We start from the raw sequence: 23,083 nt of genomic DNA, 5'->3' as shown, positions 1-23,083 counted from the left end.
CATTGTCTTGGCTGTGTGCTTAGGGTCATTGTCTTGTTCGCCCCACACTGAAGTCCTGAGCGCTCTGGAGCAGGTTTTCATCAAGGATCTCTCTGTACATTGCTCTGTTAATCTTTGCCTCAATCCTGACTAGTCTCCCAGTCTCTGCCACTGAAAAACATCACCAAGGCATGATGCTGCCACCACCATGCTTCACTCTAGGTGATGGTGCCAGGTCTCCTCCAGACGTCACGTTTGGCATTCAGGCCAAAGAGTTTAATCTTGGTTTCATCAGATCAGAGTATCTTGTTTCTCATGGCCTGAGAGTCTTTAGGTGCCTTTTGTCAAACTTCAAGCGGTCATCTGCCTTTGACTGAGGAGTGGCTTCCATCTGGCCGCTCTACCATGAATGCCTGATTGGTGGCATGCTGCAAAGATGGTTGTCCTTCTGGAAGGTTCTCCAATCTCCTCAGAGGAACTCTGGAGCTCTGTCAGAGTGACCCTTGTGTTCTTGGTCACCTCCCTTACCAAGGCCCATCTCCACCGATTGCTCAGTTTTGCCGGGCGGCCAGCTCTCGGAAGATTCTTGGTGGTTCCAAACTTCTTCCATTTAAGAATGATGGAGGTCACTGTGTTCTTGGGGAACTTTAATGCTGAAGAAATGTTTTGTACCCTTCCCCAGATCTGTGCCTCGACACAATCCTGTCTCTATGGACAATTCCTTTGACCTCATGGCTTGGTTTTTGCTCTGGCATGAACTGTCAACCGTGAGACCTTAAATAGACAGGTGGGTTCCTTTCCAAATCAGGGAAAGGAATCCATTTAATTTACCACAGGTGGATTCCAATCAAGTTGTAGAAACATCTGAAGGATGATCAGGGGAAACAGGTTGCACCTGAGCTCAATTTCGACTCTCATAGCCAAGGGTCTGAATACTTATGGAAATAAGGTATTTCATTTTTATTTATTTTTTAACATTTACAAAAAAAAATCTAAAAACAGTTTTCGCTTTGTCATTATGGGTATGGTATTGTGTGTAGATTGCTGAGGAGTTGTTTTTATTTAATCAATTTTAGAACAAGGCTTTAAGGTAATAAAATGTGGAAAAAGTCAAGGGGTCTGAATACTTTCAGAAGGCACTGTGTGTATATGGAACCCGCGCCCCCCCGCCGAACCCTCGCGCCCCCCGGCCGAACCCCACACACACCCCCTCTGCCCCCCACCCCAGGGGGCGTGCCCCACAGTCTGGGAACCACTGCTGTAACACATCAAACCAATCAGAACAGGGTTTAAATGAGCGGCAGCCTAAACCCTGCAATGAAACAGCACGGCTATGTGAGCGCGCAGTGATGCCATACGGTCCGCGTCAGGAACACTGAAGCTTATAGCGGCAGGCTTATAATGTCCACTAGTCGATATGTGCTTCTGCTCTCTAATCGTCAAATCAACTCGCTAATGTCGTAAAGGTGGATTCCAATGCTCCAGAGACAGAGAAGGTAGCGCACAGGTAAGCCGTTTGGTTATTTGATTGTAGGCTATGTACACTGTCAATAGAATGTAGTTCAGGATTTGTCCAAATTGGCTCAGTTACTGTAGCTACAGTAGCTACAGTAGCTACTGTAATATACAGACATGATAGACGAGACACCGGCGAAATAATAATCAGAATGTTGACAACATGTATGAAGGCAGACGTGTGATCACCTAGGATTGCTCAACTAGGTGTTTTACAGGTGAGAATATAGCTGCATTGGGAGAGCGGTGTCACTGTAGCCTGATTTACATATAGACGAGTCTTTGAATAATTTATTACTCATCCAGTGTCAACGGGTTCATACTTGAATTACATCATTGGCAGCATTTGTCTCACATGCCAATATGGCAGCGAATAGCCTACCTTATCAAGTTCTCTGACTGATTAGGTTATATTCCTGCTGCAAGTTGATAAGAAATTATTGAAAATGAAGGGAAGCTTTGCCAATCCTTTTTCTCACACATATTCCCCTTTTCCTTTGTGTGTGTAAAAACCATTCAGAGTCCAGTAGAGGCCCCTGCTTTAGATTTTTGTGATGCACTGTCCATAGGCTAGCTAGCCCACCTCAAGTGTGCACACTTCACTTGATAGTACAGTCTTTGAAGAGCTATTGGTCTTTTGTCTTTCCTGCTGTGCCTCTGGACTCAGCACCTGTCCTCTGCCCCCACGCCTACCTCGTCCCTTCTCTCTCTCTCCCCATCCTTGTCTTCTGCCCATCCTCTCCCTCGACCTCAGCCTATCCATTTGTCTCACATCTCTCCATTCGTCTTTCCCCAGCCTCCTTTGCCCATCCTTCAATCTCTCCCCATCCCTTAATCTCACTGTCCCTCCCTCCCCTCCTCTCCCCAGCCCTCTCCCCAGCCCTCTCTCCCCTTGACTTTAACATACTGTACCTCTGAGGTCACACTAATGTCAGGGTTACGTTAAGACTGTGTGTGTGTGTGTGTGTGTGTGTGTGTGTGTGTGTGTGTGTGTGTGTGTGTGTGTGTGTGTGTGTGTGTGTGTGTGTGTGTGTGTGTGTGTGTGTGTGTGTGTGTGTGTGTGTGTGTGTGTGTGTGTGTGTGTGTGTGTGTGTGTGCAGAGCGGAGGAGCCATGACTCTGACGAGAGGGTCGTTCACCTACACCACGGGGGAGGAGTACCACGGGGAGTGGAAAGAAGGCAAGACATCTCCTCTATCAACCTTCTCTATCAAGTTCACTTCATTTGACATCATTATACTGTACAGTAGGCACATACAGTGGCTGACCAATATGGCACCAAAGCGTCACTGCATCATGCTCTATACTGTTATGTAGGCCTTCATGTATATATGAGAGTCTGGTGATTCTCTAATCCGCGTTGTGTTCTAATATTACCGTACTACGAAGCCTTCACACTGAAGTCCAGAGGGTACTCAATTCATGGGCTGAATAATCTGAGCGTAATATCTTCAGGGGGTAGCATCAGCCAGATAATTCATCCACAGAGCTGTCGGATATAACATCCTTACAGCCTCATTACCAGCAGCTAGCCTATCTAGGCAGTCCCCCGGTGTCTCTGACTCCAAAATATGTTAGCTAACCGTCTCTCGTGGCTCTGTTTCTGTGTCTTAACTAAAAGTATCCTGTGTCTGTTTCTCTGTGTCTTAACTAAAAGTATCCTGTGTCTGTTTCTCTGTGTCTAAACTAACAGTATCCCGTGTCTGTTTCTCTGTGTCTTAACTAAAAGTATCCTGTGTCTGTTTCTCTGTGTCTTAACTAAAAGTATCCTGTGTCTGTTTCTCTGTGTCTAAACTAACAGTATCCCGTGTCTGTTTCTCTGTGTCTTAACTAACAGTATCCCGTGTCTGTTTCTCTGTGTCTTAACTAACAGTATCTCGTGTCTGTTTCTCTGTGTCTTAACTAACAGTATCTCGTGTCTGTTTCTCTGTGTCTTAACTAACAGTATCTCGTGTCTGTTTCTCTGTGTCTTAACTAACAGTATCTCGTGGCTCTGTTTCTCTGTGTCTTAACTAACAGTATCTCGTGGCTCTGTTTCTCTGTGTCTTAACTAACAGTATCCCGTGTCTGTTTCTCTGTGTCTTAACTAACAGTATCTCGTGGCTCTGTTTCTCTGTGTCTTAACTAACAGTATCTCGTGGCTCTGTTTCTCTGTGTCTTAACTAACAGTATCCCGTGGCTCTGTTTCTCTGTGTCGTAAAACTAACAGTATCCCGTGTCTGTTTCTCTGTGTCTTAACTGTACGTATTTATTGTGTTAGTCGGTAGTTGGTGCTGTCAGTAATTAGGGGTAATCTGGGCAGGATGAATACCAGTGAGAGGATGGGGGTTGGGGGAATACTGTGAACTTAACAACCCTTTGTCTTCCTCCTGTCCTTTGTTCTTTCTGTAAGGCACCAGACTAGGTTTTTAAACATAGAAACATATGTGACAAACATGTGTCTCCCCATTTCTAAAAGTGTTTGATCTTATTATTCTGACTACACACACACACACACACACACACACACAGTCTATTAAGCCAAATCCTAACTAACCTTTAACCCATGATGTCAAGGCTGACCTCATGTTGTTTTTTAAATATTTATTTAACTAGTCAGTTAAGAACAAATTCTTATTTTCAGTGACAGCCTAGGAACAGTGGGTTAAATGCCTTGTTCAGGGGCAGAACGACAGATTTTTACCTTGTCAGCTTGGGGATTTGATCTAGCAACCTTTCGGTTACTAGTCCAACACTCTAACCACTAGGTTACCTGCCTCCCCATCAGGAATTGACCTTGGACTGCTTTTGGAAACACACACTAGAAAGCTCAGACTCAACCCCTGTTGAAGCAGCAGAACAGCCAAACACATCTGCCAGGAGGAACTATAATATGCACGAGAATATTTCAAAACTACAGATCGTTAAAACATACTCTGTTTAAAATGTCAGCTCCCTCAAACAACACAGCCGTGTTATGAACAGTTCCTATGGTTTTAATGAGCATAGAAGTCCAATCCAAGGTCAAATAAGGTCAAGAGAGCAGGATTGCAGTTTATATACCGTAACGTTTACTGTAAAATGTAGAATAACTATCCTAACCTTTTTGTATCCGACCTGTAGATGATTGGCTAAGTACACATTCTTAGGGTTATATGCCTAGTAAAATGTAAAAAATCTGGAGAGAACAGCCACATACATATTGTATTGGATCATACAGGCAGCAGACACATGAATTCCTTGAATTCGTGTGTGTCTTGCTGGATTACATCACTTTAAGGAGACAGTAGACAGATTGTATCCTAATATACTAAACCTGCTGGATTAGATCACTTTAAAGAGACAGTAGACAGATGGTATCCTAATATACCAAACCTGCTGGATTACATCACTTTAAGGAGACAGTAGACCGATGGTATCCTAATATACTAAACCTGCTGGATTAGATCACTTTAAAGAGACAGTAGACAGATGGTATCCTAATATACTAAACCTGCTGGATTAGATCACTTTAAGGAGACAGTAGACCGATGGTATCCTAATATACTAAACCTGCTGGATTAGATCACTTTAAGGAGACAGTAGACCGATGGTATCCTAATATACTAAACCTGCTGGATTAGATCACTTTAAGGAGACAGTAGACCGATGGTATCCTCATATACTAAACCTGCTGGATTAGATCACTTTAAAGAGACAGTAGACCGATGGTATCCTAATATACTAAACCTGCTGGATTAGATCACTTTAAGGAGACAGTAGACCGATGGTATCCTAATATACTAAACCTGCTGGATTAGATCACTTTAAGGAGACAGTAGACCGATGGTATCCTCATATACTAAACCTCTAGTTGATAGAGGGAAGGAAGATTACAGTTCAGAATGGTGTGTATTCAGGACTTGTGCCAAGAAGCACACATTATTAGACCATCAAGTAGCCAAGAGCATTGGGCCATGCAGTAGGTTTCATTATTTGATAAGGAAGGAAGAAATGCTGCATTTCTAAATGAATGTAACAGCTCAGATTGTTGTATTTTCTGTTTCTGTGTTTAATAACTTAAATGTTGTTTCCTGTGTGTGTGTGTGTGTGTGTGTGTGTGTGTCCCCTCAGGTCGGAGACATGGAATGGGCCAGCTGAAGTTCTCAGATGGAACGTGCTATGCGGGACAGTTTGAGAATGGACTGTTCCAAGGCTCGGGGGTGCTCCTCTTCCCAGACGGATCCAGGTGTGTGTACGTGTGTCTGTGTGTGTGCGTGTACATCTTCTTTATTTCATATTTTGTTCTTCTTCATCCTTAGGTATGAGGGTCAGTTTACCCAGGGGAAGTTCCAGGGTGCCGGGGTCTTCAGTCGCTTTGATGGGATGAAGTTTGAAGGAGAGTTCAAGAGTGGTCGAGTGGAGGGATATGGTACGTTCATCAAACCACAAGGCTCTAATAGGAGAAACAGTTGCAAAAGAAACACAACACCTACCCAATCTTGCTGTTCTTATTTTTTGTGTTCCAATCAGCAGCTCATCCTCCATCTTGTCTGTTGTCCAGGGTTACTGACGTTTCCAGATGGGAACCATGGTGTGCCGCGTAACGAGGGCCTGTTTGAGAACCACAAGCTGCAGAAGAGGGAGAAGTGCCAAGGAGTGGTACTGCAGGCACAGGGAGCTGCCTCCACTGCCCGCAGTCTGGCTCTATGACCCTGCAGACACCCGAGACCCCACCAGGACACTATGAGGAGTGGCTAGCTGTTCAGCAACTGGACTCATCTTAGATCCAAAATGGTGGAACAATGGGTCTCAACCATGGCCAGGGTACAACATCCTCATACAGGCACTCAGGGATGGACAACAGGGTCATGCACCAGGGTTGTGGTGATTCTTGAATTTGAATTAGCCACACTCTACAGAAAGAATAATTGAATTTGAATGAAAGGAAGTATCATTTAATGTATTTTATTTAAATTCAAATGTATAATTTATTATACACATCACTTGGCCTATGCGCAATGTACAGTTACTAATACTATGTATAACATACTGTAGGTTAAACCTAACATTACCTCTGAGTTATAATTAAGTTCATATTTTAAATTGGGTTTCTTCGTAATAATAAGTTGCATATGCTTTTGGTAAAATACATGTCAAAGGATTGAAACTTTCATGTCTCAGTTAAATTGATTTGAATTCAATGTCTACTTCCTTCAATTCAAAGTCTGCTTTCTGTGGGGTGTGGGCAATTGAAATAGAATTTGGCATTTCATGGGTTGAATTAAATTCAGAATTGACCCCAACCCTGTCATTCTCTCTCTCTCTCTCTCTGTCCGTGTTTCTCTCTCTCTCTCTCTCTCTCTCTCTCTCTCTCTCTCTCTCTCTCTCTCTCTCTCTCTCGCTCTGTCTCTGCCTTTCTGTGTCCTCCTGCTACACCAATGCTGTTCTGCCTTCAAATTTTATTTGTCACATGCGCCGACTACAACATTACCGTGAAATGCTTACTTACAAGCCCTTGACCAACAATGCAGTTCAATAAATAGTTAAGAAAATATTTACTAAATAAACTAAAGTAATCAAATCTAAAAGTAACACAAGAAAATGTCATAACAATAACAAGGCTATATATTTTTTTTTTACCTTTATTTAACTAGGCATGTCAGTTAAGAACAATTTCTTATTTTCAATGACCGCCTAGGAGAGTGGGTTAACTGCCTGTTCAACGGCAGACCAACAGATTTGTACCTTGTCAGCTCTGGGATTTGAACTTGCAACCTTGCGGTTACTAGTCCAACGCTCTAACCACTAGCCTACCCTGCCGCCCCATATATATATATATATACACAAGGGGTGCCGGTACCGATTCAATGCGCGACAGTATAGTTAAGGCGAGGTCATTTGTACAAGCTTGGCCCCAGTGATATACTGGGCCGTACACACTACCCTCTGTTGCGCCTTACGGTCAGATGCTGAGAAGTTGCCATACCAGGAGGTGAAGGATGTTATTGATGGGGCAGTGGTAGAACTCTTTGAGGATCTGGGGACCCATGCCAAATCTTTTCAGTCTCCTGAGAGGGAAAAGGTGTTGTCGTGCCCTCTTAACTGTCTTGGTATGTTTGGACCATATTTGTTTGTTGGTGATGTGGAGACCAAGGAACTTCAAACTCTCGACCCACTCCACCCCGTCGATGTTAATGGGGGCCTGTCCGGCCCTCCTTTTCCTATAGTCCAGGATCATCTCCTTTGTCTTGCTCACATTGAGGGAGAGGTTGATGTCCTGGAACCACACCGCCAGGTCTCATCTCCTCCCTATAGGCTGTCTCATCATTGTCGGTGATCAGGCCTACCACTGTTGTATCGTCAGCAAACTTAAGGATGGAGTTGGAGTCGTGCTTGGTCAGGCAGTCATGGGTGTTCAGGAAGGTACTAAGTATGCACCCCTGAGGGGCCCCATTGTTGAGGATCAGCGTAGCAGAAATGAACTACAACAAGGACAATGTTTCTGCAATGAAACACACAACACAGTTACAGCATCTCACTTTAGAACAGGAAAACCCTGTTTGCTGGCAATCTTAATGCCATACTCCATCTGACGCCTTTTCAGGTCAGCAGCGTGCTTAATGTTATTGAACATGACGATAGAATAACGACAGGTATGATTGTTATTAAAGTAGAATGGAAAGTATGCAGTTAAATGAGCTGTTACTTGTCATTTAATCTATGTCTTAATGCATGTGTGTGGGAACCTGTCAGGCCACATTGTTCTCTTTTGTTTTGAAATATCTTTATGTCAGGGCTATTTAATGTCGGTCTTGGAGGGCTGAAACACTCACAAATGTTTTTCTTCTACCTGGTAGTTAATTGCACTCACCTGGTGTCCCAGGTCTGAATTAGTCCCTTATTAGAAGGAGAGGGTGAAAAACAGAAGTGTTTCGGCCCTCCTGGACCGACATTGAACAGTGCTGCTTCATGATAACACTGGCAGGCAGCTTCTCAGGTTAGCACTCCCCCCTCAGTCTTGGTCTTGACTCCGGTCTTGAATCGGTCTCACTTTAAGTCTCAAACAAACATTGCCCGCAGATGTATTGTTTTGAAAACATGGAAGTGTCCCAAAACATGATTAATTTATTATTCACGAAATAGTGGTTCTCACCTACAACATTAATCTGGATTATCATAATGGAATTGCACTATTTAAAGAATCTAGCATTTCATTTATCAGCTATTGATCAAATAGGCATCACACTGGTGAACTAGTCCTATACTGAGACTTATCTACAATATGTGAATAATGACCTATTGATATGTTTGTATTGTAGATAAAACACACATTTCACATTTGCCTTAACAGGGTGTGTTGGAGAAATTGTGTAAATAGAGGAACTGTTCATTTGAGGAGGATCAAAATGAACTTCTTCCTCCCCTCTGCCATCCTCTACTTCCTTTCCCTCCTCTTCTACCCTCATCCGTTCTCTTCTTCCTTTCCCTCCTATCTCAACCTCTTCTACCCTCATCTGTTCTCTTCTTCCTTTCCCTCCTATCTCAACCTCTTCTACCCTCATCCGTTCTCTTATATCCTCATCCCTCCTCTTCTTCCTTTCCCTCTTCTATCCTCATCCCTCCTCTTCTTCCTTTCCCTCTTCTATCCTCATCCATCCTCTTCTTCCTTTCCCTCTTCTATCCTCATCCATCCTCTTCTTCCTTTCCCTCTTCTATCCTCATCCCTCCTCTTCTTCCTTTCCCTCTTCTATCCTCATCCATCCTCTTCTTCCTTTCCCTCTTCTATCCTCATCCATCCTCTTCTTCCTTTCCCTCTTCTATCCTCATCCATCCTCTTCTTCCTTTCCCTCTTCTATCCTCATCCATCCTCTTCTTCCTTTCCCTCTTCTATCCTCATCCATCCTCTTCTTCCTTTCCCTCTTCCTTAATTCCTCCTCCTCTTCCTCTCCTACCCCTCCATTTGTTCTGAGGGTATATCCAGAAGCATGACATCCTAATGAGGCTAACACACACACACACACACACATACTATCCTCTGAGACACATGCTGTGGTGATGACGGGATTCAACTCTAATGACTCCAGTGGTTTTCCACTCTAACAGCCTCTCCAAGGATGTCATTTGTAAGGGGAGAGTAGGTTCAACACTGATTTTGAGTGGCATGAGTCCTTAGTTGCTACATCATTGATTCTTGAAGAATATAACTTGTAAATTACTCATGTGCTTAGCTTAACTTGCATAACCATCAGAACCCAAATATACACTTGTTTTAGTCTGTAACCTCTACAGGATCGGTGTACCCCCGTGGGACGGTTGAGCTAACGTAGGCTAATGTGATTAGCATGAGGTAGTAAGTAACAAGAACATTTCCCAGGACATAGACGTATCTGATATTGTCAGAAAGCTTAAATTCTTGTTAATCTAACTGCGCTGTCCAATTTACAGTAGCTATTACAGTGAAATAATACCATGCTATTGTTTGAGGGGAGTGCACAGTTATGAACTTAAACATTTATTAATAAACCAGTTAGGCACATTTGGGCAGTCTTGATACAACATTTTGAACAGAAATACAATGGATCAGTCTAAAACGTTGTGCATAAACTGCTGCCATCTAGTGGCCAAAATCGAAATTGCGCCTGGGATGGAATAATACATTATGGCCTTTCTCTTCCATTTCAAAGATGGTACAAACAAATACATTTTTTTTTGTTTTTTCTTTGTTTTTATCTTTTACCAGATCTAATGTGTTATATTCTCCTACATTCATTTCACATTTCCACAAACATCAAAGTGTTTCCTTTCAAATGGTACCAAGAATATGCATATCCTTGCTTCAGGTCCTGAGCTACAGGCAGTTAGATTTGGGTATGACATTTTAGGTCCTGAGCTACAGGCAGGTAGATTTGGGTATGACATTTTAGGTCCTGAGCTACAGGCAGTTAGATTTGGGTATGACATTTTAGGTCCTGAGCTACAGGCAGTTAGATTTGGGTATGACATTTTAGGTCCTGAGCTACAGGCAGTTAGATTTGGGTATGACATTTTAGGCAAAAATGGAAAAAAAGGGGCGGATCCTTAAGAGGTTCGTACATTTAAACAATCACTGTACAGTCTCAAAACATGGCTAAAATTATACATTTGATGTTCAGTCCTTGAATCCATAGCTCTGTCTTTGAATTTGAGAGTGGTTACATTTCTCCAGACCCTTCCGTTGCTTTTTAGCGAAACGGGTGGGGAATATGCTTTGTTATTGATCCAATTAAAGACTCCAGCTTTAACAGAACAAATAGAGGGAAATGGTCAAACTCTTGCACAGTCCGGATACTTCTAAAAACCAACATAACAAATGCAACATTTCTGTCACATATCCTTCCCTTTGTCAAGACATGAGGGAAGGACATGGTTGATCTGATAGCAGGCTGTTTATTCTCTATGGTTTGTGTATAGCATTACATGTGTGTCTTACAGTATATCTCTGTTAGGGGACAAGTGACACTTTATAGCTAGGGACACTTTATTAATCATTAATTACACACCTATGTGAGTTGGCATTATTAGTCATAGGACGGTTGGTATCTGTATTCTGTGGGGTTGAATTGTATTCTACTAGAATTGATCATGGCTATAGTGTGATGAAACCCAAATGAATCCATTGTACATTAACGGTTTACTCTGACTGAGTAAATATATGGTTTTGTCGGACAACTAGAGCCTTTACTAAAGACAATGGAATGATTAGATATACAGAGGATTTGGGAAGCAGCCGTGTGTGTGTGTGTGTGTGTGTGTGTGTGTGTGTGTGTGTAATGAGACCATCATTATCAAGATATACTCCGTGAATCCCCAGAGGGTAGAATGACATGGAGATCAATGCTATATGGTAAAGACTTATCCCCTAGGGATTTATGCTAATAACAAAGACAAAGGGATTGACAGGAGACGTCTTATTGTTGACATTCTGGCTGCTAATTTGACAATAAAAAGTACCTTCTAATAAATCTGTACCTTTGTTGAGATCTCTTTGTTCGATAGGCAACACAGACTAGAGAATGTTAAAAATAATCATTTAATTAATTTAACATTTTTATTTGATAGAAAGAGTGTTTCTCACGACGATAAAGGTTTACCCACATATGTATTCATCAAAATAAAGTTCTCTTTCACTGGGTATCCTGAATATTTCCCTGTAGAGAGACAAAGAGCTGCCTATACCACAAAGTGAATGTCATCAGAAATAAATACAAATTCTGTCAATAATGTGAATTCTGCTGTCGCTGGAACCCATTTGATGCTGCAGTTTGCTGTCTTTAACACGGTCCTCTCGACGCTAAGGGGATGAATAGATGTGGGTGCGATGTTCCACCACATACAGAACTAACACTCCTTCGAGCCCTTTTTGGAGTCTGTAGCGCGTGTCATAATGATTGGACCAAGGCGCAGCATGCGTAGAGTTCCACATTTTTTATCAATCGAAACTCGACCAAAAACAACAAAGCACAAACTAAACGTGAAGCTACTGGTGTGCACACAGGCCACTATCTGTAGACAAGATCCCACAAAGCACAATGAGGAAATGGCTGCCTAAATATGATCCCCAATCAGAGACAACGATAAACAGCTGTCTCTGATTGGGAACCATACCAGGCCAACATAAACCATTAATCACCGAGATGACCCACCCTAGTCACTATCACGCCCTAACCAACAGAGAATAAACAGCTCTCTAATGGTCAGGGCGTGACAGGGTCCCCCAATAATCTGATTGTGAAAAGGTTGTGAGGTGGGGGCCCCTACCCAAAAGCTGTTGAGAAGCTCACACTGTAAATGATCCACCCACAAGCCATCATAATAAGACTGATTTAGACAGATACAAATACCATGTATTGTCTGCAAAGGTTTGTCTCTTGCAGATGATTTTGCAAAGAAAATCTTTGGAAATTTGTACCACAACTGAGATTTTCTAACAGGGAAGTCCTTGAATAAATTAAGTGAATTGATGTGAGGCATTTGGAACATCATGTACGTATAAGTCTGCCATGTCTGGTATGTCAGACTCATTTTAGGAAGCTTGTGTTATATATGCAGAGCCTAGTATGGAGGCCTACAGGCAAAGATGTTTTGTTTGTATGGCATTTTAGGTGCATTAGTTAAACCTTCATATATGTCCCTCTGTTGTGTCTTTAAAGCATACTCTTCATTAGGGTTTCCGTCCTATATTATCTCTCCAGACATCCTCATTCATAGTGAGACAGTAATGAGACAGTAATGAGTCAGCCTTGGTTGTCATGACATTCATCTGAAGTTTCTGAATGGATTCTTTTCACTACGCCAGGCAGGAAGATATTTAAGTATTTGAGAGTGTCAATGGGATTCTATGGCAACAAGAAATAAATCAAAATGGAAGATAAACGGCTCATATATTTTTCCCACTGTGGTGTACTTGAGCAAGGTTTCCTGCCGGGCAGTCTATAAAAATAACCATGAACAAAATAATCATACTCATCATGACAAACACAACTTTTCACAACAGAGAATTCTGCAGGTTCTGTAGACTAAAGAGATTGACATAAACCCAGTGGCAGTTGAAGACAGCCCTGTTGTTATAACCGTTTAATGGAGGCTAACAGGACTGTCTGGTGGACTGCTGCAGGTGGGATCTCCTTTCCTCCCCCTCCCCATACTACTCTACTCCAGGACTGTATCTCAATAGTCAACATTGGTCTCCTCTCCTTCATTTCAATAGTCTATAGTGATCTCCTCTTCTGCATCTCAATAATCTATAGTGGTCTCCTCTCCTCATCACCTCTCCTTCATTTCAATAGTCTATAGTGGTCTCCTCTCCTCATCTCCTCTCCTTCATTTCAATAGTCTATAGTGGTCTCCTCTCCTCATCTCCTGCATCTCAATAGTCTATAGTGATCTCCTCTTCTGCATCTCAATAGTCTATAGTGGTCTCCTCTCCTCATCTCCTTCATTTCAATAGTCTATAGTGATCTCCTCTTCTGCATCTCAATAGTCTATAGTGGTCTCCTCTCCTCATCACCTCTCCTTCATTTCAATAGTCTATAGTGGTCTCCTCTCCTCATCTCCTCTCCTTCATTTCAATAGTCGATAGTGGTCTCCTCTCCTCATCACCTCTCCTTCATTTCAATAGTCTATAGTGGTCTCCTCTCCTCATCTCCTCTCCTTCATTTCAATAGTCTATAGTGGTCTCCTCTCCTCATCACCTCTCCTTCATTTCAATAGTCTATAGTGGTCTCCTCTCCTCATCTCCTCTCCTTCATTTCAATAGTCTATAGTGATCTCCTCTTCTGCATCTCAATAGTCGATAGTGGTCTCCTCTCCTCATCACCTCTCCTTCATTTCAATAGTCTATAGTGGTCTCCTCTCCTCATCTCCTCTCCTTCATTTCAATAGTCTATAGTGGTCTCCTCTCCTCATCTCCTCTCCTTAATTTCAATAGTCGATAGTGGTCTCCTCTCCTCATCTCCTCTCCTTAATTTCAATAGTCTATAGTGGTCTCCTCTCCTCATCTCCTCTCCTTCATTTCAATAGTCTATAGTGGTCTCCTCTCCTCATCTCCTCTCCTTAATTTCAAAAGTCTATAGTGATCTCCTCTTCTGCATCTCAATAGTCGAAAGTGGTCTCCTCTCCTCATCACCTCTCCTTCATTTCAATAGTCTATAGTGGTCTCCTCTCCTCATCTCCTCTCCTTAATTTCAATAGTCGATAGTGGTCTCCTCTCCTCATCTCCTCTCCTTAATTTCAGTAGTCTATAGTGGTCTCCTCTCCTCATCTCCTCTCCTTCATTTCAATAGTCTATAGTGGTCTCCTCTCCTCATCTCCTCTCCTTCATTTCAATAGTCGATAGTGGTCTCCTCTCCTCATCTCCTCTCCTTAATTTCAATAGTCTATAGTGGTCTCCTCTCCTCATCTCCTCTCCTTCATTTCAATAGTCGATAGTGGTCTCCTCTCCTCATCTCCTCTCCTTCATTTCGATAGTGGTCTCCTCTCCTCATCTCCTCTCCTTAATTTCAATAGTCTATAGTGGTCTCCTCTCCTCATCTCCTCTCCTTCATTTCAATAGTCTATAGTGGTCTCCTCTCCTCATCTCCTCTCCTTAATTTCAATAGTCGATAGTGGTCTCCTCTCCTCATCTCCTCTCCTTAATTTTAATAGTCGATAGTGGTCTCCTCTCCTCATCTCCTCTCCTTAATTTCAATAGTCGATAGTGGTCTCTTCTCCTCTATAATTTCACTAACTGTAAATACAGTGTAGAAGAGAGCAATATGGTGGAGACCTAATTGGAAATAGTTTTGATCTGTGCCAATGTTGTTCTTTCATGTGGTTCAGGAGAAGATGTGGTTCAGGAGAAGAGAAGGCGACATATACGACTGTGGATATGTAGTATCATAGTTTTAGTGTGCGTTTTGTAAAGTTGATGTTTCCTGATTGAGAACTATACAGGTAAAAAAAATCCCTGTGAGGGGTATCATCTCATGCAAGACCAAGGGAGTAATCTATCTCATCACCTGTTCATGTGGAAAAGCCTACGAAGGACAAACGAAAAGACAATTAAAACAATGCATAGCTGAACACCGCAGCTCAATCAGGTGTAAGAACATTGACTATCCAGTAGCAGCTCACTTTGTTGAAGCTAACCATCCAATCTCCTCCCTCAAATACACAGGCATTGAGCATGTTGCTCTACCAAGGAGAGGAGGTAACATCGAGATCCCACTACGACAAAGGGAGGCTTACTGGATATCCTACTGAAATCTGCTGTTTATTTGATTTGGAATGAGCTTTATGTGTGGATGTCAGCAGTACACTACATGGTAAATTATATACAGAAATATGCAGTTGATTATAGGTTTTCTAAGCTAATATAAATAACATTGGCATACACATACACATACACATACACATACACATACACATACACATACACATACACATACACATACACATACACATACACATACATTGTCAACATCTGTTGTTCAAAACCAACACGCTTGGATGCACCTTTTCTGTACAATACACAACATACTGTCACTATGACAACAATGTCCCCCGATGGCTCAGAAGTCAAAGTTTAACCAGTTTTATTTATTTATAATTTATTTTAGTTTACCTTTATCTAACTAGGCAGGAACATATTCTGTAAAGTGAGGATTGGAACTAATATTAATAGCTTTATCTTTCAGGTGCTTTTCAGACATTGCACTCAAATCGATACCATTGTAGTGATTTATGGAGAACCTATGGAGTGGGGCTTGAACCAGCAACCCTACAGTTATCCAGACCTCTTGGCAAAGGTACAGTGAACTCACATTCACAGGGCTTATACTATTGTTACTACTGCTTTAAGTCCTTCCACTATTCAGAGATACACGTCAATGTCGTAAAACCAAATGACATTCTGACAGGTTTATCCCTGAGCCAGAGATCATTTCCCCTCAGGCAGGACTGTACCTATGATGACAACAGGAAAATATTTCCACTGGACCCACGGAAGTATGTCCACACATTTCTAACCCAATCATGGGGTGTTTAACGAAGGAAAAACAGCCACCCCAACCATCCCATCCACCCCTGTGGCACCACAGAGACAATAGAGCCAGTTTGAACTAAACATTGTCTGTGACTCTAGCCTCTGTAAAATTAACAGTTTTCCAGTGACCTTTAAATGTGGAACAACTGCTGATGGACAGTCATTTGTTAATTACTGTAATAATGGTGGAGGATAAACCAAATGCAGTTTCAAATCAGAACCTAATGCTGATATAAAGCTATGATGATGCAATCAATGCCTACCGCATTGGTAGTATTTTAAATCTGCTCACAAAATACTGCTCATAAAGACTTTTAACAACAAGAACAAAAATGCACTTCGACATACATTTGTAAATCATTTGTTGATTTAATATCCCCAGGAATGGTGTAATGTTGGAGAGCAATGGCAGCAGTGAATGTACTGTGAATCTTGGATTCTCATATGGATTATCTGCAATTTACATTCAATATATGGTGACTAGCCTATATGGCAAGATAGTGTCCCCACTAGGCACAGACTTCAACGTCTAATGATTCTAATGCAAGAACACAGCTTTTCAGGGGTTTTAAAGCTCTTCAGAAGAGAATCGGCTATGAGTTGCTTTAATAAGTCCAGTCCCCAGCACCACACTGCTCAGCTGAAAGGACTTTTCTAAAAATGTATTTTCAGCAAAAGCAGATGACATGAAAGCAGCAGTCTCACTGGTATAACGGCACACAGAACTAATCTTTGAACTTCCGCCTGTTGTGTCCTAGAAAGACACACTGCAGATAACACATGAATCAAATACCATGTACATGAGGGGTGTGAGTATACAGGAAATATATAACAAATACAGTAAACGTGCTTATAACAAGTAAAAGTGCTTAGGTTTATGTTCCTGAGAGCCATGCAGACACACACTAGGAGAGTAGAGCATATATTATCAGGCCACTACTGTAACGGTACAATCCTGTTACATCAAATATAACCAGAAAACAAGATGATGAGAGTTTGCCATGACAGTAGGTCTGCATTGAAATGACTTGATCAAATATGCAGTAGCCCACTGGGCACAAACCTCACTTCATCGTCTAGTTTTGATTTACACTTGTAGAAAAAAGGGTTACAAAATGTCCCCATTGGAGAACCGTTTTTGGTTCCAGATTGAAATCTTTTGGGTTCCATATACAGCCCTCTGTGGAAAGGGTTCTACCTGGAACCAAATAGGGTATGGGGACAGCCAAAGAACCTTTTTAGGTTCTAGATAGCACTATTTTTGTCTACGAGGACTCAAAAGCCTGCACACGCTGTGCCTGTCCAGGATGGGAGTTGAAGTTAAGCCCTATGCACCCAGCTGAAATGGTGGTGTCTGGTTAGGTATGTACCAGTGGGATAGGAGGTTTAGGGCTGATTTGGTGGTCTGGTTAGGTATGTACCAGTGGGATAGGAGGTTTAGGCCTGATTTGGTGGTCTGGTTAGGTATGTACCAGTGGGATAGGAGTTTAGGGCTGTTTTGGTGGTCTGGTTAGGTATGTACCAGTGGGATGTGGAGGTTTAGGGCTGAAGGCTGATTTGGTGGTCTGGTTAGGTATGTACCAGTGGGATAGGAGGTTTAGGGCTGATTTGGTGGTCTGGTTAGGTATGTACCAGTGGGATAGGAGGTTTAGGGCTGATTTGGTGGTCTGGTTAGGTATGTACCAGTGGGATAGGAGGTTTAGGGCTGATTTGGTGTTCTGGTTAGGTATGTACCAGTGGGATAGGAGATTTAGGGCTGATTTGGTGGTCTGGTTAGGTATGTACCAGTGGGATAGGAGGTTTAGGGCTGATTTGGTGGTCTGGTTAGGTATGTACCAGTGGGATAGGAGGTTTAGGGCTGAAGGCTGATTTGGTGGTCTGGTTAGCTAGGTACCAGTGGGATGTGGAGGTTGTGGGCTGAAGGCTGATTTGGTGGTCTGGTTAGGTATGTACCAGTGGGATAGGAGGTTTATGGCTAAAGGCTGATTTGGTGGTCTGGTTAGCTAGGTACCAGTGGGATGTGGCGGTTTAGGGCTGAAGGCTGATTTGGTGGTCTGGTAAGTTAGGTAACAGTGGGATGTGGAGGTTTAGGGCTGAAGGCTGATTTGGTGGTCTGGTTAGCTAGGTAACAGTGGGATGTGGAGGTTTAGGGCTGAAGGCTGATTTGGTGGTCTGGTTAGCTAGGTAACAGTGGGGTGTGGAGGTTTAGGGCTGAAGGCTGATTTGGTGGTCTGGTTAGCTAGGTACCAGTGGGATGTGGAGGTTTAGGGCTGAAGGCTGATTTGGTGGTCTGGTTAGCTAGGTACCAGTGGGATGTGGCGGTTTAGGGCTGAAGGCTGATTTGGTGGTCTGGTAAGTTAGGTAACAGTGGGATGTGGAGGTTTAGGGCTGAAGGCTGATTTGGTGGTCTGGTTAGCTAGGTACCAGTGGGATGTGGAGGTTTAGGGCTGAAGGCTGATTTGGTGGTCTGGTTAGCTAGGTAACAGTGGGGTGTGGAGGTTTAGGGCTGAAGGCTGATTTGGTGGTCTGGTTAGCTAGGTACCAGTGGGATGTGGAGGTTTAGGGCTGAAGGCTGATTTGGTGGTCTGGTTAGCTAGGTACCAGTGGGATGTGGCGGTTTAGGGCTGAAGGCTGATTTGGTGGTCTGGTAAGTTAGGTAACAGTGGGATGTGGAGGTTTAGGGCTGAAGGCTGATTTGGTGGTCTGGTAAGTTAGGTAACAGTGGGATGTGGAGGTTTATGGCTGAAGGCTGATTTGGTGGTCTGGTAAGTTAGGTAACAGTGGGATGTGGAGGTTTATGGCTGAAGGCTGATTTGGTGGTCTGGTAAGTTAGGTAACAGTGGGGGTACCAGACCCACCTCCCTCAGCTGGTCCAGTTTCTCCAGAGTCTCCTTGGTGTCAAACTGCCACTCTTTCACCTGCTCCACTGCTGTAAAGCCCTCCTGAAACACACAGACACCTGATTGTACAAACAGTTACACATGGAAGCAAAAAGACACATTTGAATAGAAAATGTCTATGCCAACCTCAAGTTTTATTTGAGAAGATGTGGTACTCACATGGTTTTTGAGCCTTGTATCAGCCCCTCCAACAATGAGCAGCTTGAGTATCTTATATCTGCCCAGACGCACAGCATCATGCAGAGGAGTGTCCCCCTCCTGGAATACACAATTACAATACTACACTATGAAGACAACCAAGATAATGATGACAACGAGGACAACCAAGATAATGACAACAAAGACAACCAAGATAATGATGACAACAAAGACAACCAAGATAATGATGACAACGAGGACAACCACGATAATGATGACATGAGGACAACAAAGATAATGACAACAAAGACAACCAAGATAATGATGACAACGAGGGCAACCAAGATAATGATGACAACGAGGACAACCAAGATCATGATGACAACGAGGACAACAAAGATAATGACAACAAAGACAACCAAGATAATGATGACAACGAGGACAACCAAGATAATGATGACAACGAGGACAACCAAGATGATGAGCCACATTGTTACAATGATGATGTTTGTTTATTGTATTTCAAGAGGAAAGGAATGATAAAAGGCTTTTTAAGCACCAATACCACACAAAACTGGTAGAAAGAGGAGGAAGGGAAGCACTACTAAGGTACACAATAGTACATTTTGGTAGACAGAAGGTGCTCTTTGGTAAAAGGGGTGAATTGGTCATCAAAAAGAAAGGAGGACCAAGGCACTCTTCATGTAATTAATTAAAATGCCTGTATTTGTATGGCATGTTCAATAGAAACAAAGTTTTTAAAAATCAGACGCGTTTCGGCTGCATGGCCTTCGTCAGGAAGGACAAAGAAATAATACAATGTCCTCTTTTGAACAGCTTTTTCAATTAGCCCTAATTTGAAGAGGGCAAAGTTACAAAATTGATTTGCACACACCTAGTAAGCAATACCATACACATTAAAAAGGGAAATACTGTAACTATTTTATAAAAAAATTCAACTTCAAGCTAGAAATATCAGAACGCCTAGAAAGGTAGTTCTAACCTTAAATATGACTGGGAGAAGTGTCAAGGATAAGAAAGCAATATATTCCCTAGTACACTAGAACACAGCAAACATAGACAACAACAGTCTAAACATAGCTGAGGGCAATTGAGCAAAATGTCCACTAGATGACAGCAAATGGACCCATCATGACCCTACAGGAAGAGTGAGAAATCCATATCTTCATTTAAACCAGGGTACTTAGTGGCCTGTAGTTTGTAAATCCCTATCTTCATTAAACCAGGGTATTTAGTGGCCTGTAGTTTGTAAATCCATATCTTCATTTAAACCAGGGTACTTAGTGGCCTGTAGTTTGTAAATCCCTATCTTCATTTAAACCAGGGTATTTAGTGGCCTGTAGTTTGTAAATCCCTATCTTCATTTAAACCAGGGTATTTAGTGGCCTGTAGTTTGTAAATCCCTATCTTCATTTAAACCAGGGCATTTAGTGGCCTGTAGTTTGTAAATCCCTATCTTCATTTAAACCAGGGTATTTAGTGGCCTGTAGTGTATAAATCCATATCTTCATTTAAACCAGGGTATTTAGTGGCCTGTAGTTTGTAAATCCATATCTTCATTTAAACCAGGGTATTTAGTGGCCTGTAGTTTGTAAATCCATATCTTCATTTAAACCAGGGTATTTAGTGGCCTGTAGTTTGTAAATCCCTATCTTCATTTAAACCAGGGTATTTAGTGGCCTGTAGTTTGTAAATCCCTATCTTCATTTAAACCAGGGTATTTAGTGGCCTGTAGTTTGTAAATCCATATCTTCATTTAAACCAGGGTATTTAGTGGCCTGTAGTTTGTAAATCCATATCTTCATTTAAACCAGGGTATTTAGTGGCCTGTAGTTTGTAAATCCAAAAACTTTCCCTTTGGTTTAACTGTTTAAGACGGTCCCCTTTTCTAATAGCGGCCGGAACATGATCAATACCCATAGCTTGTAGGGAGGCAGGGTTGCCATGGTGTAAGGACTTATGGTGCCTTGCCATGGGTTAGTCTCCATTGCCTACCCGCATGGCGTACTTGTGTTCCGCTAAGCGGTCTTGAAGGTGTCTCTTTGTCCGTCCGATGTAGAACACCTTGCACTGTGGACATTCCAATCTATAGATGACATGTGTGGTTTTGCAGTTAATGAAATGCTTGACGTAATACTCCATTTTAGAAGCTGTGTCAACAAAATACTTCTTCTGGACAACCAAGATAATGATGACAATGAGGACAACCAAGATAATGATAACAATGAGGACAACCAAGATAATGATGACAACGAGGACAACCAAGATAATGATAACAACAAAGACAACCAAGATAATGATGACAACTAAGACAATCAAGATAATGATGACAACTAAGACAACCAAGATAATGATGACAACAAAGACAACCAAGATAATGATGACAACTAAGACAACCAAGATAATGATGACAACAAAGACAACCAAGATAATGATGACAACTAAGACAACCAAGATAATGATGACAACAAAGACAACCAAGATAATGATGACAATGAGGACAACCAAGATGATGAGCCACATTGCTACAATGATGATGTTTGTTTATTGTATTTCAAGAGGAAAGGAATAATAAAAGGCTTTATAAGCACCAATACCACACAAAACTGGCTTACAAAATCATATTAGACCAGGTATGATGCAGTGAGAAAGCATGACGTCCTACCCTGTCTCTGGCGTTGATTTTGGCTCCACTGTTCAGCAGGTGTCCCACTACATCAGAATGGCCTGTCCTGGTGGCCACATGGAGAGGGCTGGCCATCAGCTAGGGATGAGAAAGAGAAAGAGAGAGAGAGAGAGAGAGTTACAGCCAACATGGGCGCATTTCTACTCATTTCCTCCTCTTCACCGGGATTGATGTGAAATACATTGTGAAAGATGCTGCAGATAACAATTCCTTTAGCTGAAATCTTCCCAATTCTACATGTCAAAGGACAAAGAAACATGTATATTCTTAATATACGTATCTTAACCCCACTGAGGACAACCCTGGACTGGTGAAATGATAAAGCCGTGGGTAGATGGCCATTCTGTTAGCTGGCTAACTCCATAATGAATGAAATGTCAGTAGCTATAGTCGCACAAAAGCATCATGACACACACACCCACGTCTCACCTTGTCCCTGATGTTGAGGTCTGCTCCATGTTTCTGGAGGACCTCGATCACAGCCAGGCTTCCTCCTCTACAGGCCCAGTGAACAGCTCTGGACTCCAGCTGGAACACACACATGGCCACCTTCACTGTACAATGTCTGAGACTTAACCACTGACTCATCACCAGCTTTCCATTCCACAGCCCTAACCGTATCAATTATCCAGTTATCAGCACAATACTTGAGGTTATATAGAGGTTACAAACTGTATATATGATTAAAAGTTGTCCGTTTGTTCCCTAGTATTGGAGTTAAAAACACAATTATGTCAACTATGTAATTTCATATCTTTTATCACGGCAACAAACATTGACTATAGAACATACTGTGTTAATGGCAAGAGTCTCTCACCCGGTCTTTAGAATTGATGTTAGCTCCTTTCTCTAGAAGCTTCTGGATGATGGTAGAGTGTCCCTCGATGGAGGCAAAGTGCAGTGCTGTCCTTCTTAACTGGAAAGATATTTAGTTATGTAAGATGTTGAACTGTTAAAATGATATCTGTTTCAGGTAAAAGGTACAATTGAGTTTAAAAAAAATATTTTGTGCTACTGCTACAGTAGGGCAAGGCCATTGCAGATTGCTAGGCCACAATCATTTCAATTTACCTCTTGGACAATACAGTTGAACTTTGAACTATTGAGGCCAGATCTTTCAATCAACAAGTAAATACATATATTTTGTGAAGTGAAGTCACATGACTGGATTTTAACCTTTGTTTTAAGCCTTTTCCAGAAATGGGAATTAGACCAAAAATGAAAGCAATTGTCTGAGGATGGTGCTAGACCTTCTGACATTAAAAGAAAAAGTGATCGTTCGATGAAAGAAGCATAATAAAGGTTCAAATCCAGATCATGTGAC

The 23,083-nt window shown here is 42.1% G+C and overlaps 2 protein-coding genes across 2 annotated transcripts; one reads left to right on the top strand and one right to left on the bottom strand.

The window, feature by feature from the left end:
* Positions 1–1,295: 1,295 nt before the first annotated feature.
* On the top strand, positions 1,296–11,451 carry morn4 (MORN repeat containing 4). Its single transcript, XM_020473551.2, has 5 exons — positions 1,296–1,486; positions 2,595–2,673; positions 5,586–5,700; positions 5,774–5,883; positions 6,016–11,451. Exons 2-5 carry the CDS (start codon positions 2,607–2,609, stop codon positions 6,162–6,164), a joined length of 441 nt encoding a protein of 146 aa, XP_020329140.1. The 5' UTR covers positions 1,296–1,486; positions 2,595–2,606; the 3' UTR covers positions 6,165–11,451.
* Positions 11,452–16,263: 4,812 nt separating this feature from the next.
* On the bottom strand, positions 16,264–22,681 carry ankrd2 (ankyrin repeat domain 2 (stretch responsive muscle); the record flags this gene model as incomplete). The annotated part of the gene is made up of 5 exons (XM_031804841.1): positions 16,264–18,956; positions 19,074–19,172; positions 21,739–21,837; positions 22,189–22,287; positions 22,577–22,681. Coding segments are annotated over 5 exons (549 nt in total), but the record flags the coding sequence as incomplete, so codon positions are not given.
* Positions 22,682–23,083: the final 402 nt, after the last annotated feature.

Source organism: Oncorhynchus kisutch, linkage group LG25 (assembly GCF_002021735.2).
Source record: "Oncorhynchus kisutch isolate 150728-3 linkage group LG25, Okis_V2, whole genome shotgun sequence".
In the NCBI taxonomy this organism is placed as follows: domain Eukaryota; kingdom Metazoa; phylum Chordata; class Actinopteri; order Salmoniformes; family Salmonidae; genus Oncorhynchus; species Oncorhynchus kisutch.
Note: the sequence above shows the minus strand (reverse complement) of the source record. Positions and strands in the feature narration are given on the sequence as shown.